This window comes from Schistocerca piceifrons, chromosome 10, assembly GCF_021461385.2.
Source record: "Schistocerca piceifrons isolate TAMUIC-IGC-003096 chromosome 10, iqSchPice1.1, whole genome shotgun sequence".
NCBI classification, from domain to species: domain Eukaryota; kingdom Metazoa; phylum Arthropoda; class Insecta; order Orthoptera; family Acrididae; genus Schistocerca; species Schistocerca piceifrons.
Genome location: NC_060147.1, coordinates 138,329,495 through 138,346,768, shown reverse-complemented (window position 1 = coordinate 138,346,768; position 17,274 = coordinate 138,329,495). Strand labels below are relative to the sequence as shown.

Below are 17,274 nucleotides of genomic sequence, written 5' to 3'. Positions count from 1 at the left end.
CGCGGGAAAAACGAACACCTAAACCTTTCTGTTCAAACTCTGATTTCTCTTATTTTATTTTGATGATCGTTCCTACCTATATAGGTAGGGCTCAACAAAATATTTTCGCATTCAGAAGAGAAAGTTGGTGACTGAAATTTCGTAAATAGATCTCGCCATGACGAAAAACGTCTTTGCTTTAATGACTTCTATCCCAACTCACGTATCATATCTGCCACACTTTCTCCCCTATTACGTGATAATACAAAACGAGCTGCCCTTTTTTGCACCGTTTCGATGTCCTTCATCAATCCCACGTGGTAAGGATCCCACACCGTGCAGCAATATTCTAACAGAGGATGAACGAGTGTAGTGTAAGCTGTCTCTTTAGTGGACTTGTTGCATCTTCTAAGTGTCCTGCCAATGAAACGAAACCTTTGGCTCGCCTTCCCCACAATATTATCTATGTGGTCTTTCCAACTGAAGTTGTTCGTAATTTTAACACCCAGATACTTAGTTGAATTGACAGCCTTGAGAATTGTTCTATTTATCGAGTAATCGAATTCCAACGGATTTCTTTTGGAACTCATGTGGATCACCTCAGACTTTTCGTTATTTAGCGCCGACTGCCACCTGCCACACCATACAGCAATCTTTTCTAAATCGCTTTGCAACTGATACTCGTCTTTGGATGACCTTACTAGACAGTAAATTACAGCATCATCTATGAACAACCTAAGAGGACTGCTCAGATTGTCACCCACGTCATTTGTATAGATCAGGAACAGCAGAGGTCCCAGGACGCTTCCCTGGGGAACACCTGATATCACTTCAATTTTACTCGACGATTTGCCATCTATTACTACGAACTGCGACCTTCCTGACTGGAAATCAAGAATCCAGTCGCACAACTGAGACGATACCCCATAGGCCCACAGCTCGATTAGAAGTCACTTGTGAGGAACGGTGTCAAAAGCTTTACGGAAATCTAGAAATACGGAATCAACTTGAGATCCCCTGTCGATAGCGGCCATTACGTCGTGCGAATAAAGAGCTAGCTGCGTTGCACAAGAACGATGTTTTCTGAAACTGTGCTGATTACGTATCAATAGGTCACTCCCTTCGAGGTGATTCATAATGTTTGAATACAGTATATGCTCCAAAACCCTACTGCAAACCGGTGTTATTCGTTGTACACAATCTCCAAAGCGTCAGTTACGATACACACCTGTGACAAAAGAAACAGGACTGTTAAGGAACAAGACACGGACGTGTTATATCCTACTCTGCATCCCGGCCCACCGTATATGTGGCTGGAGGAGTGAGTAGATCGTGTTCAGAAGTCTCCCTGTGCCCGCAGGATGCGCCAGCAGAAGGTGTCTGTGGACGTGGTGCGTATGGTGACTTCTTCGGCGGGCTACCTGCTGGTGGCGGCGGCGGCCTGGCTGCTGGTGAAGCTGGTGTGCGCCTGCTTCTGGCTGCCGGGCGAACTGCGCAGGCGCGGCCGCGCCGAGCGAGCCCGCCAGCTGCAGGAGCGCCTGCTGCTCTCACTGGCTGGCGAGGAGGAAGAGGAGGGAGAGGGAGAGGGCGAGGGAGAGGGAGAGGGAGGGGGCGAGGACGGGGGCGACGGCGGCGTCACAGCGGGAGGCCCGTCGACTGCGGCCGAGCACGTGAGTTCAGCCGACTCCATTCAAAAACAGTGCCAGTATAGCCATTGTTCTTCTACTCACCCATCCAAAAAGATTTTGTGCAGCCCTCCACGCTCATCTTTCTATTTTCACATAAGGGTTTGATAAAAAGTAGTGGCAACACTGCCATAACACGAAAGACGGGCAACGCACGGCACGCCCGCCCGCCATTTGTAACTGCTGCGACAGGGTCAGCCGAAGCACCGCACTGAACGGTGAAGGCTTTCTTCGAGTCGGTTGCTGCGTGTACTGTCTGAAAGTACAGGAGGGCAGTTCAGGCACCCTACTGGTACAATCGGGAAACACAAACAGTGTGAAGAGTCAAGATTCGAGTAGCATGTGGTCAAAGTGCACAACAATGTTCCTTCTGGCACCGCATCTCACCATCCTTCATAAGAATGCACGACGGTAAACAGCTTATCACGTGCAGAAGCTCCTGCGTACGTGGGGAGAGGTACTGGAACGTCCGTACCATTCATCTGGTACGAGCCCGTGCAATTAGCAGCTGTTCGCCAAACTGAAGTAACCTCTTTGTGGTAAGCACTACAACATAAATGAAACCGTCATCCATCCTGTAGGGCAGTCCTTCGAGACACAGACAGAGATGGACGTGCTGACAGTATGTGATGCCTTCCATCTCTGTGGGAGAAGGTGATCGAGATGCACGGCGATTACATTGAGGGCATGTGGTATGTTGGACGTCTGTCAGTAAAGTCTGGCACGAATCATAGATGTGTTGCCACTACTTTTTATCCAACCCATGTATTTACTAATATGTGGCCTCTAGCTTGTAACGTTTTCTAATGACTGTCATATTTAAACCGAGACCCCAAAATGTACGAAATGGTAGTTATCACAAAAACTGCCTTTTCCTTCAGTCACAACAACTTTTCAGTCAGCAGATTTTATCTTAGTTATGGTACCGAGTCAGATTCAGTATTAAATCATCTGCACGGTGAAAGCAAAAGTTACTGGCAACAGAAATGCGCGTTCTATGTAGACACTTGGCACACTCTGTTCGACTATCCAGGGGCCGTCAGCGCCATAGAAGAAACTCTTTGTCCCTGCCATCACGCCGTGCCACAACCACCATCACTTCACTCTCTTGAGCGCCACTCGGTCTTCCTCACATTTGGCCATTGAAGATGAAATAGACTCACATGAAGTAAAACTTGCTACCTTCTTACCACTAGTCTGTATCGACCACAAGCTGTCCACATATATTAGAATGAGATGAGAAATGAAAGTTTCTTATCAATTTTACTACTCATATATTAATGTAAGAAATTAGTATTTAACATTCAAGGAACAAGCTAAACCAGTGACAGATCTATCAAGCAAAAGGTTTGAGGCAGTTAGGTCTATTAATTAAAATTATGCAGTGTAGTCGAAAAATTCACTTACTTGTCTGTCTTCATAGCGTGATTTCAGTGAGATGAATGGCTGGCCGTTCTCTACCTGACATCATTCCCCACAAAATTTTTCTAGTAGAGATTTTGCAGTTGGGCGGAGATAGTAATTTATAACGAGTTATGGAGACAATGTATCACTGGTTCAGATACCTTTAATGAATTATGTTTTCCCAGCGAACATGGTAGTCTTATGTAAATGCAATTCTGAACCATCATACAGAATCAATATCAGTTGATAATGTGTCCTTCCGCAAGGCTTTGATTCTACAGTGCTACAGATAATCTGTGCTGCCTAGGAGTTATGAGGTGAATTAGCCCACAATTGCTGATAGTGTCCACAACAGCAGCAGATGCACCATTTGCAGTGGCTGTGCCAGATGGAACTGGGTCCCACACCCATCTTTACCCCACCACTGGCTGCTAATGCCAGCCTGTATCTTGTCCAGACGTAGTGATGGTCCTCTGCATCTGGCAAACGTCTGCCCACTACTGTCACACAGGGCCTGCGATGGTGTTTCTGCCCCACTGAGAAATGCTCTCATTGGTCGTCCTTCACGCTACTTTTTACACGATTAATTTTGATGTTTACATGGTTCAGAATAGTAATTTTTACCCTTACATGGTTCAGAATAGTAAAAAAAATTAGTTGTTATTTCCTTTGTCTGAAATAAAATATTAGAATCTGTTTTAGTAATAAATGTAGTAGTATAAGATTTGTTGTTATGAATCTGACTCAGGTGTGCAGTACATCCTTGACCTGAGTTATGATAAAACCTTGAAAGTGCAAGGTCGTTAACTCAATTTATTATGGAAAACCACAAAATAAATTTTTAGACCTAAGGGAGATCAAAATATCTCTCATTGTATGATAAAGAAAGTTATTGTCGCACTAGATGAGCGGGCACAATGTTTTTTACCTTCTCTGAGCATTAAATAATTGATCATTTGGTTTGGCAGTTGGGTACGAAAGATGAACAATCATAGTGAGAACGACAGCTTAGGTGTGCAGGAGAGCCGCCAAACCATGGCAATACTTAAGGCATTTCGAAATCTGAGTAAAGCCTGAGTATAACAAAGTTTTATTAGAACTATTAAATGAACAGAATTCACACAAAAATTGACAGTAATGTTTCGTAAAATGCAATTTGAAATAATAGAAAATAACTTTAACACTGTGCGGGGAGGGTGTGGGGAGTTCCAAGTTATGTGGAAGACAGTGTGGAGAAAACACAACAAGATTTCCTCATATGAGCAGTTAATGACAGAACAAAAGTGTTGCGAGCTACTCAGAATACGTAATGCTCTATTGCAACTGCGATAAATTTGTCCAAAATCAGCTAGCACGTGCCAATCAGCATCAGAAGGTGGCCACGAGAAGAAAGCCTCCCTCATCTTAGTTCACAAACCTGAGCTAACAACTTTAAAGAAAACTCCACACACTGCTGTTGCCACCAAAGTGACGAGCGAAAATATTCATTTCACATAAAAACAGGGGGACTCAGCAAAAAACTTCCAACTATATGCGTACAAAACGCATATTAGGTTTGTATTGGGATGGAGTGGTTTTCTACCGATTGATCAGCATCTTAGTGCCAAGCACAGTTGCGAGGGCAACTCATTTGATTCGATGTACCAAGATTCTGGAGTGAAAGCAGGCGATTCTCTCTCTCGCAGGCTGGACAGCACCACGGCAGTATACACAAAAGGCAAAATACGGTGCCCACTTATACTGTGGGGGCAGCAGCGGCGGCTAGGCAGTCCTTGCACCGGCGAGGACACACGCCGGCTCTACCAACAAAAGCACGGAACGGGCCTCGGCTCCACTTCAGCGGCCCAGGGGCGCTCAGCCCTGTAACGAGAGCCACTGGCTGCCTTCTGGCGACAGGCAGGAACTTGAGATCGGACCGGTAGCCCGCCCCTCCTACAAGAAACACGCGAAACCTTCCTCCCGAGCAAACGTGCCCAATACTCTTCAATGAAGTAACCACTAACTGGTTGCAGAAAAATGAATCAGTACCGCATAGCGATGTGTGACAGTTTGTTTAATAACTGAAAAGGTTTCTGTTTGCTTCTCAGACGAATGTAGTTTGTAATCATCAGGCTCATTCCCGACACACTGCATGTGCAATTTTAATGTTTAGAAGAGGGACTCGGACACCCATTGTTCCTAAGTAGTCACCCAGCCCCAGTTACCTGGCTCTCTTTAAACGTGTCCGTACTGGTGTTTTATACTTGAATTTCTCTAGTTATTCTGATGTGTTCTGTCTAAATTTTATGTATATCCTTGCATGTATATCCTGATGTCAATGTTGTTTTACAAATGCTTGTTTGCTGATAGAGCTTGGTTTTAAAATTAATTGTTATGTTTTTAATAGATTTTATCACCATCGTCTCTGTTTATTTCATTCCACATCTTTTTCTGATGTGCAAAAAAGCTCGAAGGCATCCATCGTTCTACCCTTGCCCAGTATTGTGCCGTGTGTAACAGCTTCTGTGGAGAAAATAGAGGAGTAACCCATTGAATTACAGACCCATGAGATTGACCTCAATTTGCAGTAGGGTTTTGGAGCATATACTGTACTCGAACATTATGAATCACCTTGAAGAAAATGACTTATTGATACGTAACCAACACAGCTAGCTCTTTATTCCCTTGAAGCAATGAGTGCTGTCGACAAGGGATCTCAGATCGATTCTATATTCCTAGATTTCCAGAAGACTTTTGATACTGTTCCTCAGAAGCGACTATTAATCAAATTGCGTGCATATGCAGTATCGTCTCAGTTGTGTGACTGGATTCGTGATTTCCTCTCAGAGAGGTCACAGTTTGTAGTGATGGACGATAAATCATCGAGTAGAAGAGAAGCGATATCTGGCGTTCCGCAAGGTAGTATGATGGGCCCTCTGTTGTGATAATCCGAGCAGCCCCCTTAGATTGTCTGCAGATGAGGCTGTAATTTACCGTCTAGTAAAATCATCAGACGATCAATTCCATTTACAAAATGATCTAGGGAGAATTTCTGTATGGTGCGAAAAATGGCAGTTGGCACTAAACAAAGAAAAGTGCTAGGTCATCCACATGGGTAGTAAAAGAAATCCGATAAATTTTGGGTATACAATAAATCGCACAAATCTAAGGGCTGTCAATTTGACTAAATACCTAGGAATTACAATTACGAGGAACTTAAACTGGAAAGACCACATAGTTAATACTGTGGGGAAGGCGAAACAAAGACTTCGCTTTGTTGGCAGAACACTTAGAAGATGCGACAAACCCATTAAAGAGACAGCCTACATTACATTTGTCCGTCCCCTGCTGGAATATTTCTGGGCGGTATGGGATCCTTACCAGGTAGGATTGACGGAGGACATCGAAAAAGTGCAAAGAAGGGCAGCTCGTTTCGTGTTATCGCGCAATAGGAGTGAGAGTGTCACTGATATGATACGCAAGTTGTGGTGGCAGTCACTAAAACAAAGGTGGTTTTCTTTGGGCGAGATCTATTTACGAAATTTCAAACATCAACTTTCTCTTCCGAATGCGTAAATATTTTGTTGGGATCCACCTATGTAGGGAGAAATGATCATCATAATAAAATAAGAGAAATCAGAGCTCGAACGGAAAGATTTAGGTGTTCCTTTTTCCCACGCGCCATTCCAGAATGGAATGGTAGGGAAGTAGTATGAAAATGGTTCGATGAACCCTCTGTCAGGCACTTAAGTGTGAATTGCAGAGTAACCATGTAGATGTAGACTGTTAAAGTACAAAAATTTTAAGTGAGTTAACAGAGCAGCAGTTGGTAGCTGACCCTCAACATAAATAAACAAATGCAGCATATTGTGAAAACATGAACAGAAATATTCATTACTGTATGCTTACATGTCTGCAGAACAATCAGTGGAGGTAGTTACATCCATACGATACATACATAGAGCGATTTAAAGTGGAGTGACCACATAATTAAACTAATCATAGGAAAGGCAGACTGAGGTTCTTTGGAGGAATCCTCAGGCTACATAGTCTGTCGAGAAACGAAGTAGGCTACAAAACACTCGTTCGACCAATACTTGAATTTTGTTCTTCAGTCTGCCATCTGTACCACATATGAGTGGTAGTGGAAATAAAGAAGATCCGAAGAAGAGCTGTGTGTTTCGTTACAGGTTCATTTAGAAAACACGAAAGCATCACAGAGATGATCAACTGACTCTTTGGCAGATGCTGCAAGAGAGGCGTTCTGCATCAAGGTGTGGTTTAGTGTTAAAATTCCGAGAGCGTACATTTCTATAAGAGTTTATTGCTTCGTCCAACGTACATCTGGCAAAAAGGCCACGAACGCAAAATACAGACACAAGCAAACATGAAGGCTTACTACCTATCATTCTTCTTACAACCCATTTGAAATCGGAAGTGAAAAGGAGGGCAGTGACAGTGGTACTCAGAGGCCCTCCACAATATACCACAAGTAGGCTTGCCATGTATACATGAGATATATAAATGCAGTCTCAATAATAGGACAAGTTTTCCTATGAAAGAGAAATATGATAGTATCATATGATAACAGAACTGACATGAGGGTAACAGTTACTTCAGAAATGTGATACTACAAGAGAACTCTGCAGATTATAAGTAAAAATTCACTAGCAAATGCTGAGGCATTGCATCACATTGCTTATAAAAGGGGTTTATGCCACGAGCTGAATAGAGGAGATGGCAGATAGGTAGAACACAACCGGAAGCGTCAGGTAATCAGCAGTTTGGCGATGGAGGAAAGTGTGGAGGGTTTAGGTTATTGAAGGAGAAAAGGCACAGATACAAGGTTCACGGGATGTAGGATGCAGTAGTTGTGTAGATGTGAAAAGACCTGAACAAAACAGACCAGCACTGAGACACTCATCAGACCAGTCTTCAGACCAATGACTACAAAAAAGGTATACCTCATTCTGTAAGCCTCCCTACATCCGATACAGACAAAACGTGTTCTCATTGGTCGATTGCGATTCATTTGTGTTAACTGTAGCACGAAAGTTAGTAAGTGCTTGTACAGTAACAGTGACACATTTCATGGCGACGTTTCGGCATACTCGATGCGTTTGTCTTCAGGAAGGGGCAGAGCCGTCAAAGCCGGAGTTGCGACATCGAGGAGCCAGGCGGGTGGAGGCGGAGGCCGAGGCGTTGGCGGAAGCGGAGGAAGAAGGGCTGCAGGGGGCCGACCTCTAGGCCCCCTACTGCGCCCCCCACATACAGGTAAGCTCCAAACCTCACAGGGCACCTGGCTCATTATTTCGATTATGTTGACCAGTCGGCAGACATCAAATGGGTTAGCGACTACAGCCCACAAATACCAGCCTGAAATGTATCTCACTGTAAATTTAAGCACATACCGATGTGTGACGAGAACTCAAAAACCTTCAGTGAAAAATTCGTACGGCTGCTGCAGCAACATACGAGCGATCTCTGGAGCTGCAGTCCCACGTTTTTCAAAGCACTGCTCGTGAATGGCAGTCCTTACGGGGCCCAGGCACATGAATATCACACTTTCCTCCTGAAGAATCATATCCTCCACCAAACATCTCGATTGTTCACAGCATGTGGCCTGCCGCCGGGTGGTACGGTTTGCCTGATGTAGCATGAACAGCCTGAATGTAAGGCTGAGATCTCCACTCTCCGTGCAAAACATAAACAATGAAGTGACAAAAGTCGTGGGATACTGATATGCTCATATACAGATGGCAGCAATTCGCATACACAAGGTATAAAAAGTCAGTGCATTAGTGGAGCTGTCATTTGTACTCAGGTGGCTCATGTGAAAAGTTTCTGACGTGATTGTGGCCACACAACGGGAATCGACAGACATTGAATGCACAATGGTAGTTGAGGCTAGATGAAGGGATATTCGATTTCGGAAATCGTTTGGGAATTCAATATTCCAAGTTCGCAGTGTCAAGATTGTCCCGAGAATACAACATTTCAGGCATTACCTCTCACCACAGGCAACACAGAGGCCAATGGTCTTCACTTAACGACCGAGAGCGTCGGCGTTTGTGAAGAGTTGTCAGTGCTAACAGACAAGCAACACTGGTTGAGACAACCACATATCCGTTAGCGCAGAATGGCAACATTTGGCGTTAATGGGCTATGGCAGCAGGCAGCTGACGCAACTGGCTTCACTAGCAGCACGACACTGCCTGTCGCACCTCTCCTGGGCTCGTTGGGGCCTAGGCGACTGAAAAACCGTGGCCTGTTCAGATGGGTCCCGGTTTCAGTTGGTCAGAACTGATGGTAGGGTTCGTTTGGTGCAGTGCCCACGAAACCGTGGACCCGGTTCCATAATAGCGTGAGCTATGCTAACATGGAATGGACTGGGTTCAGTTGATCTACTCTTTTTATGGATAACTTTGCACCATGCCACCAGGCCACACTTATTCGTGATTCGTTTGAAGAACAATTTCGACACATCGAATGAATGATTTGGCCACCCAAGTGACCCATCCCTTTGCACGAATCCAACCGAACATTTACGAGATGTAGTAGAGGAGTCAGTTCGTGTACAAAATTTTGTACCGGCAATACTTTCGCAGTTGTGAAGGGCTTTAGAGGCAGCACAGCTTAATACTTCCGTACAGAACATCCGATGACTTGATGAGCCCATGCCACGGTGAGTTGCTGCACAACTCTGGGCAAAAGGAGGTCCGACACGATACTAGGTGGTGTCCCACGACTTTTGTCACCTCAGCCTGTAGTCACCATAATCTCGCAAACTGGTCTTAACGACACCAATTTGGTTTTCTTTTTGGGGAGGAGGCACGTCTCCATTTTGTGTAGGACCACTTCGACTCAGGTTGGCAGTGGTCAACTCACTCACAACCCATTCGCTGTAATGATCCACGCTAGAAATAGACTTTTCCTTTAAAAGAGGTGCTGTCTGGATGGGCCTGTCTTGTTCCATTTGTACTCTCAAGACAAATGACGAGTGGTCCAACAAACACAAAACTTCAGCAAAGTTCATTCAGCCATCTACAAATCGTTCTGAATGTGATACCGCAAAAACGACATATCAATAGTCGCACGACGATCGAGGTGCGTGCTTCTTTTCCCTCAGCTGGTTGCGTTGTTTAATATTATGTGGCTCATTATCTGGATACCAACTACAGAACAGTATTTTAACTACAGTTGGTCACCATGGATGACGCTGTGACAGTCAATTTCAAAATTACGATAAGAAAATAATTAACACGGTGGTAACAAATTTACACTATCCGATCAAAAGTATGTGGATACCTCTTACTGGACATTGGCATGGAACCTGTCCATCCTTCACCTTTATGACACCTTGAACTCTGCTGGGAGCAGTTTCAGTGAGGTATCTGAATGTCTGTGGGCGAACGGCAGCCCATTCCTCCTGAAGAGCCGAAACCAGATAAGGTAGTGATTCTGGATACTGGAGTGTGGAGCAAAGTCGACAGTCTAACTCCTCCCATAAGTGTTCCATTGGGTTCAGATCTGGAGTCTGGGCAGGCCAGCCCATTCTAGGAATCGTACTGTCCACAAAACACTGCCTCACATATGCACTGTGATGCTTATACAAACAATGATCGTCTCCAAAAAGTTCCTGTACTGTGTGCAATATACAATGCTCTGCAATGTGTTCATATCCTTCCGTATTGCTTAAGCACAGTTAGGGAACCATATGCTAAGCACGAAAAAGTCCCCCAGACGATAACATCGCCTCCTCTGTACTTCGCTGTTGGCCCTACCTTCTGCAGACCCTATTCCACACGTGGTCCATTAAGCCCAACCACTCGTTTCCAGCCGTCTACTGCCCAGTGGCTCCGCTGTTTGACGGATCAGCTGAGCACAGGAGTGCGTGGCTTCTGGGCAGCTGCTCGGCCACTGCGACCCGTGATTTTTAATTCTCTACCAGAGTTTCGTGCTGGCCACACCGCTGACGCCAGTTTGCATTCAGAAGTAATTCCTTCCACTGACTTCGTGCCATTTTTCGCGACCACCCTCCGCAATGCTCGACGGTCCCTGTCTGGTCTCGGTTTAGCCGTGGTCGCTTTTTCACGTTCCCACCTCAGAATCACATCGCCAACAGTCAACTCGGGCAGTTTTAGAAAAGTTGAAGTGTCCCTGACGGATTTGTTACTCAGGTGTAATCCAGTGATCAGCTGGTGTTCAAACTCACGAAGTTCTCCTGCCCAACCCATTCCGCTGCTGACGATACAGTACCCCTCCTCCACCTCCAGGTCCGCCTCTGGTGGCATCTGGTGACCGGTCCCACGTTACACAGTTGTGTCCGCATACTTTTGCTCGGACAGTGTATCTTTCTCTTTATTTCAATAAGGGTTTTTAGTTATTCACAGGCTCCTGCATTTCTCTCAGTGAAGTGATCGAGTGTGTATTGGTAATAACTTTCGACAGTGTTGTGAGGCTACGCACTAACATTTCAAATTTTTGCTTCGGCTCCAATGCAGAGTATCTCACACGCGAAAGGCAAGCAGTATAAAATATGTAGTTGTTTCTATACATTGTCGTTCTAATGTGTTACTGTCAGTACTTGTAAGACTGCAATGGCAACCATTTAAATGCTTGTAACTGCACCACAGACTATCAATATCTACGGAGTGAGCATTGGGATGTGCAGAACGGCAATTCTGTCCGCAACGTTTCCTGCAGCTCAAGTCACGTGATTTTGGGACGGCGCTTAGTGTATTTTGAGTGTTACTACTTCGCTGCTGCAGCTAAATCACCTTCAGAAGTACTTGAAACTTTGTATTCCCGTTTTACAGACATCTTAACAGTTTGATACCAGAAACTGAAGTTGGCTCGAATAGGAGAAGAACAATGGTATTGTGGTTTTTCACCACAGTATCATAGCTCAAATTCCACTTTATTTATTTTTTCGGTAACGGGATATTGCACTTATTCGTCTTTTCGAGTTAATTACGTATGTGATACTGTAGACGGCGCTAAAGTGTCACGAAAAAACAACGCATTTGGAACTATGAAACTGTTGCAGTAAATACGGTAAGCGATTGCTTGTCCATTATTATTTTCAGTTTTTCTTTATTTATCCTTCTGCTTTTTATAGGCAAGTAAAATATCTATAACATTTCTCTGCCGTCACTTCAGAAAAGTAAATCCATACACTAGGCACAAAAAATACAAGGTCGGTGCTCGAATTTTGGGGTGACAAAAGGAGCGACAGCTTTTCTACTGCACTGGACACACACGTTGTCCAATGTATTCTAATTAATCACGTTACAGTGAACTGTACAGGAAACCGTCTCATGCAGAGATCTTTAGATACACACAAGGATCCGAGAACACGCCTAAATTTGAGGAAATTAATCAGGCTGTCGCGTATGAAGCTTATCTGCATATAAACAAAGCACCAATACGTATACACTGACTGTCAGTTTACACATACAAATTTATCTAGCATTTGTATAAGCACGGCCATAAAATCGCAGAAATTACCTTTATAACACCGTGTCTCGATATTTTTCGACATATAAAGAGCGTCATACCAATATGACATTTATAGTTCTATATTTGTTATACATAGCTATGAAAAGTAACTAGTCATCCTGTCAAATACTTCTCTTTACATCCACAGCAGCGACAATACTCCACCATAGCTGTTACTAAAACTCGAACGTGCAGAAACGTATATACACTAAAGAGCCAAAGAAACTGGTACACCTGCATAATATCGTGTAGGGCCCCCGTGAGCACCCAGAAGTGCCGCAAAATGACGTGGCATAGACTCAATTAATATATGAAGTAGTGCTGGAGGAAGCTGACGCCATGAATCCTGCAGGGCTGTCCATAAATCCGTAAGAGTACGACGGGGTGGAGATCTCTTCTGAACAGCATGTGCAAGGCATCGCGGATATGCTCAATAATGTTCACGTGTGAGGCAGTTTGTGGTAAGGTCTTATGGGACCAAACTGCTGAGGTCATCGGTCCCTAAGCCTAGACACTACTTAATCTAACATAACTTACGATATGGACAACACACACACACACACATGCCCACGTCTAAGGAGTTTGGTGGCCAGCAGAAGTGTTCAAACTCAGAAGAATGTTCCTGGAGCCGCTCTGTAGCTATTCTGGGCGTGTGGGGTGTCGCATTGTCCTACTGGAATTGTCCAAGTCCGTCGGAATGCACAATGGACACGAATGGATGCAGGTAATCAGACAGGATGCTTACATACGTGTCACCTGCCAGAGTCGTATCTAGCCATGTCAGGGGTCCCATATCACTCCAACTGCACACGCCCCACACCATTACAGAGCATCCGCCAATTTGAACAGCCACTGGTGATATAGAGGGTCCGTGGATTCATGAGGTTGTTTAGTAAAAAAGGACAGAGTTTTATTTCACATTATGTTTCTAAATACAGGTGGTCTCAATCTGGTCGATAAAATTCGAAACGAGACTCATCCGACCAGGCAACATGTTTCCAGTCATCAACAGACCAATGTCGGTGTCGACGGGCTCAGGCGAGGCGCAAAGCTTTGTGTCGTATAGTTATCAAGGGTACACGAGTGTGTCTTCGGCTCCGAAGGCCCATATGGATGATGTTTCGTCGAATGGTCCGCACGCTGACACTTGTTGATGGCCCAGCACTGAAATCCGCAGCAGTTTGCGGAAGGATTGCCCTTTTGTCACGTTGAACGATTCTCTTCAGTCGTCGTCGGTCCCGTTCTTGTAGGATCTTTTTTGCGGCCGCAGCGATGTCGGAGATTTGATGTTTTCTTGCTTCCTGATATTCAGGGTACACTTGTGAAATGGTCGTACGGGAAAAACCCCACTTCATCGCTACCTCGGAAATGCTGTGTCCCATCGCTCGTGCGCCGACTGAAACACCCCGTTCAATCTCACTTACATCTTGATAACCTGCCATTGTAGCAGCAGTAACCGATCTAACAACTGCGCCAGACACTTCTTATGAAACGTCCCCTTAGAAAAACAAACGAATTACTGTGCTGATAAACTTCTTACGTTAAAAAATGGTTCAAATGGCTCTGAGCACTGTGGGACTCAACTGCTGAGGTCATTAGTCCCCTAGAACTTAGAACTAGTTAAACCTAACTAACCTAAGGACATCACAAACATCCATGCCCGAGGCAGGATTCGAACCTGTGACCGTAGCGGTCTTGCGGTTCCAGACTGCAGCGCCTTTAACCGCACGGCGACTTCGGCCGGCCTTCTTACGTTATTTGATTTTCGAACAGATGAGCAAAACTGAACGTACTCGAGACACTTCTCTCTTTACTTATTCTGATCAAAAGTAAACTGACACACAATAATTTTTTTTAGCGCAACGCAATGTGACTTTCAAAAATCCCTATAAAAGAATGTCCCTGACTAACAATAACCTATACCTTTCATGAATCACTTACCTCAAAAAATCTTCGTTACTCGAACTACTGCAATACAGCGAGCGCCAATACTGCCATCTAAATAAAAGATTCTAACTACTGAAGGCGCTAACTACTGATAGGCATACTTAGCAAATGAAAGATTTTGATAGAGAACAAACAATGTATTTACCTTAATAATCTTCCAAAGTCATCATATATATATATCAGTTCATGATATCCAATATTACAAATTTACTCTTTCTGATGGACAGACGTCCAGATCGTCCGCTCTCAAAATTCTGCCATCTCTCTCCCCACATCCACCACTGCTGGCAGCTCACCTCCAACTGCGCAACGCTACGCGCTGTTAACAGCCAACTGTCCAACACTATAATGGCGAATAATCCAACAATGGTAACCAGCCACAGACTGCATACAGCACAGCCAGTGATTTTCATACAGCGCGCTACGTGGCGTTACCAACATAAAAACCTAAACAGCCTACTTGCAGTTATATAGGCGATGGCGACCGCAGCGCCGTATTCTGCCTGTTCACGTGTCTCGGTATTTGAATACGCATGCCTATACCAGTTTCTTTGGCGCTTCCGTGTAAAACAAAGCGAGTGCGTGTAATATTCGAGTTTCTTTATTACTCCAAGTTGTAGACAATAGGGAAGCAGTGTCGCCCCAAAATCACGTGACTAGCCCGGTTTGATGCTGAGAACATGCGCACTAGACTATGCTCTCTCTACAGTTCTAAGTAGCCCCCGAGGTGCAGTGCAGCCGCCACTTGTGGACTTGCGTGCCTCTGACGAGACGGGGCCCTGTTGTGTTGGCGGCAGGAAGGCGAAGCTGCTGTGCCGGCGGCTGGTCAGCTACCTGCCGCGGAGCTCCGCCGCCGTCTGGTGAGTCCCGGCGAGCGCTGCAGCCGCCTCGGCGATCGGCAGGAGTGGCACGCGGGCATTCCTCAGTAATGCCGGCCAGCCAAACACCTCTGCACCAGAATGAGGCAGGAAGGCGTCGACTTCCGCTCGTCTCACATTCTTAGGTCGGGTACCGTGAAACTGGGCAACTCTGTGGCTGATTAGAACACCGCAAGTTCCGTCACTAGATTTCGGAAGAACTTCGTTCGGTGGAAGAGGCTTGGAAATAAACGAACACGTGTCTCGGCTTATCCGTAAATACTTGACCGTTTTTGAGAAAACGACAATGAAAGTTTCCTCCGCAATGTGTGTGTCTTTCACTACGCCATAATTTCAACTGCAGCAGCGGCACAGCAGGTAGCACGGTGTCCGTGACAGGATGTGGCTTCAACACGACACTGCACCACACCACTTCGGAGTCAATGCCCGCGAGCTCTTGAATGGCGCGTACCCTCGCTGTCGGATTGGAAGGGGAGGTCTCGTCCCGTGGCCAGCGTGACTACAGGATATAGTACCCCTGGATTTTTTGCTCAGGGGTACATCAAGATGTCGGTCTATGAAACCCACGTAGAACCAAATGGAGACCTGGTCGCTAGGGTCCAAACAACAGACGCCAGGGATCTTTGAGAGTGGGCGGCAGAACTTCACGAGCCGTTGCCGTGCGTGCACTGACACTGGCGGTCGTCACTTTGAACAGTTGAAACTTCCTGGCAGATTAAAACTGTGTGCCGGGCCGAGACTCGAACTCGGGACCTAAAGCTGTGAGGACGGGCTGTGCGTCGTGCTCGGGTAGCTCAGTTGGTAGAGCACTTGCCCGCAAAAGGCAAAGGTCCCGTGTTCGAGTCTTGGCCCGGCACACAGTTTTAATCTGCCAGAAAGTTTCATATCAGCGCCCACTCCGCTGCAGAGTGAAAATCTCATTCTGGACTTTGAACAGCTACCACGAGCTACATTGCTGTTATGCGGTGTTCGGTGTGCATGTCCGTAACACAGTGAATATGCATTTCCGACCACTGGTTCCCTTTCTCAGTATAATCGGTTCTGGACCTATTATCACCTGCTTCAGTTTCATCCAAAAGGTTTGAGACAACCTGTATTTAGAAACATAATGTGAAATAAAACTCTGTCCTTTTTTACTAAACCAATCTTTCTAATTTCCTATGTTTCTGCAGTTATGTATGCGGTCACAAAGTTGACGATAAAATCGACATTTACAAATTTTTTTTCGCTTTCCAGTGGGTGAATTAAATTTGTGTAAAATTTAATTCTTATGCTGAATGATCTGCACGTATAACTTAACATCAACTTACTTTCGGTTTGTTACCATTACAAAATTATCAGCATTAGCAGAAAGTCCCACGATATCTACGTACAGTTTTTCCATCTGAAAATAAAATGACTTTATGACCAGCTCAAACACGACGCGTGTACTTGTAGCTTCCGTCACTAACATCAGCACTACAGAGGAAGACATTGCAGCAGAGCTTCGTGATAAATACTCACTCAAGTTACAGTATCTAAGAATAAAAAGCTGGTGCTTGCTGTTGTCACAAAGTACCGGGTAGTTATAATTAGACTTTCCCTGTTTAACACCTTAGTTATAACACAGAAACTAATTACCGTACGAGGTCCAAAGTTGTTAGCATCAATGCCTATGGCGTGGGGAAGTGAAATAATGCAGAATCAATTCAGTTGAAACAGTTTTAATACGCTGCTACGGTACATCATACCATTGCATACCGGTACCATTAATGCTACAAAAGGGCGCCCATCAGTGTCCAGAAGAGTTTGAAAGCGCAGGACTTCATTCTGCACTGCAGAACGAAGCAGGTCCGTCGTTATCTTAGCTACCTCTCTTGATATGCTGCGCTTCAGGTCAGCACATGTGTGAATGTTCCCCT

General features: G+C 45.1%; 1 protein-coding gene across 1 annotated transcript in view; it reads left to right on the top strand.

Moving 5' to 3' along the window:
- Positions 1 to 1,340: 1,340 nt before the first annotated feature.
- The window catches only part of LOC124718775 (translation initiation factor IF-2-like), a 260,687-nt gene continuing 244,753 nt past the window's right edge, over positions 1,341 to 17,274 (top strand). The window contains exons 1-4 of the mRNA XM_047244387.1: positions 1,341 to 1,430; positions 1,478 to 1,649; positions 8,178 to 8,321; positions 15,205 to 15,355. Of these exons, the coding sequence (XP_047100343.1) occupies positions 1,341 to 1,430; positions 1,478 to 1,649; positions 8,178 to 8,321; positions 15,205 to 15,355 (557 nt within the window). The remainder of the gene's footprint in view (positions 1,431 to 1,477; positions 1,650 to 8,177; positions 8,322 to 15,204; positions 15,356 to 17,274) is intronic.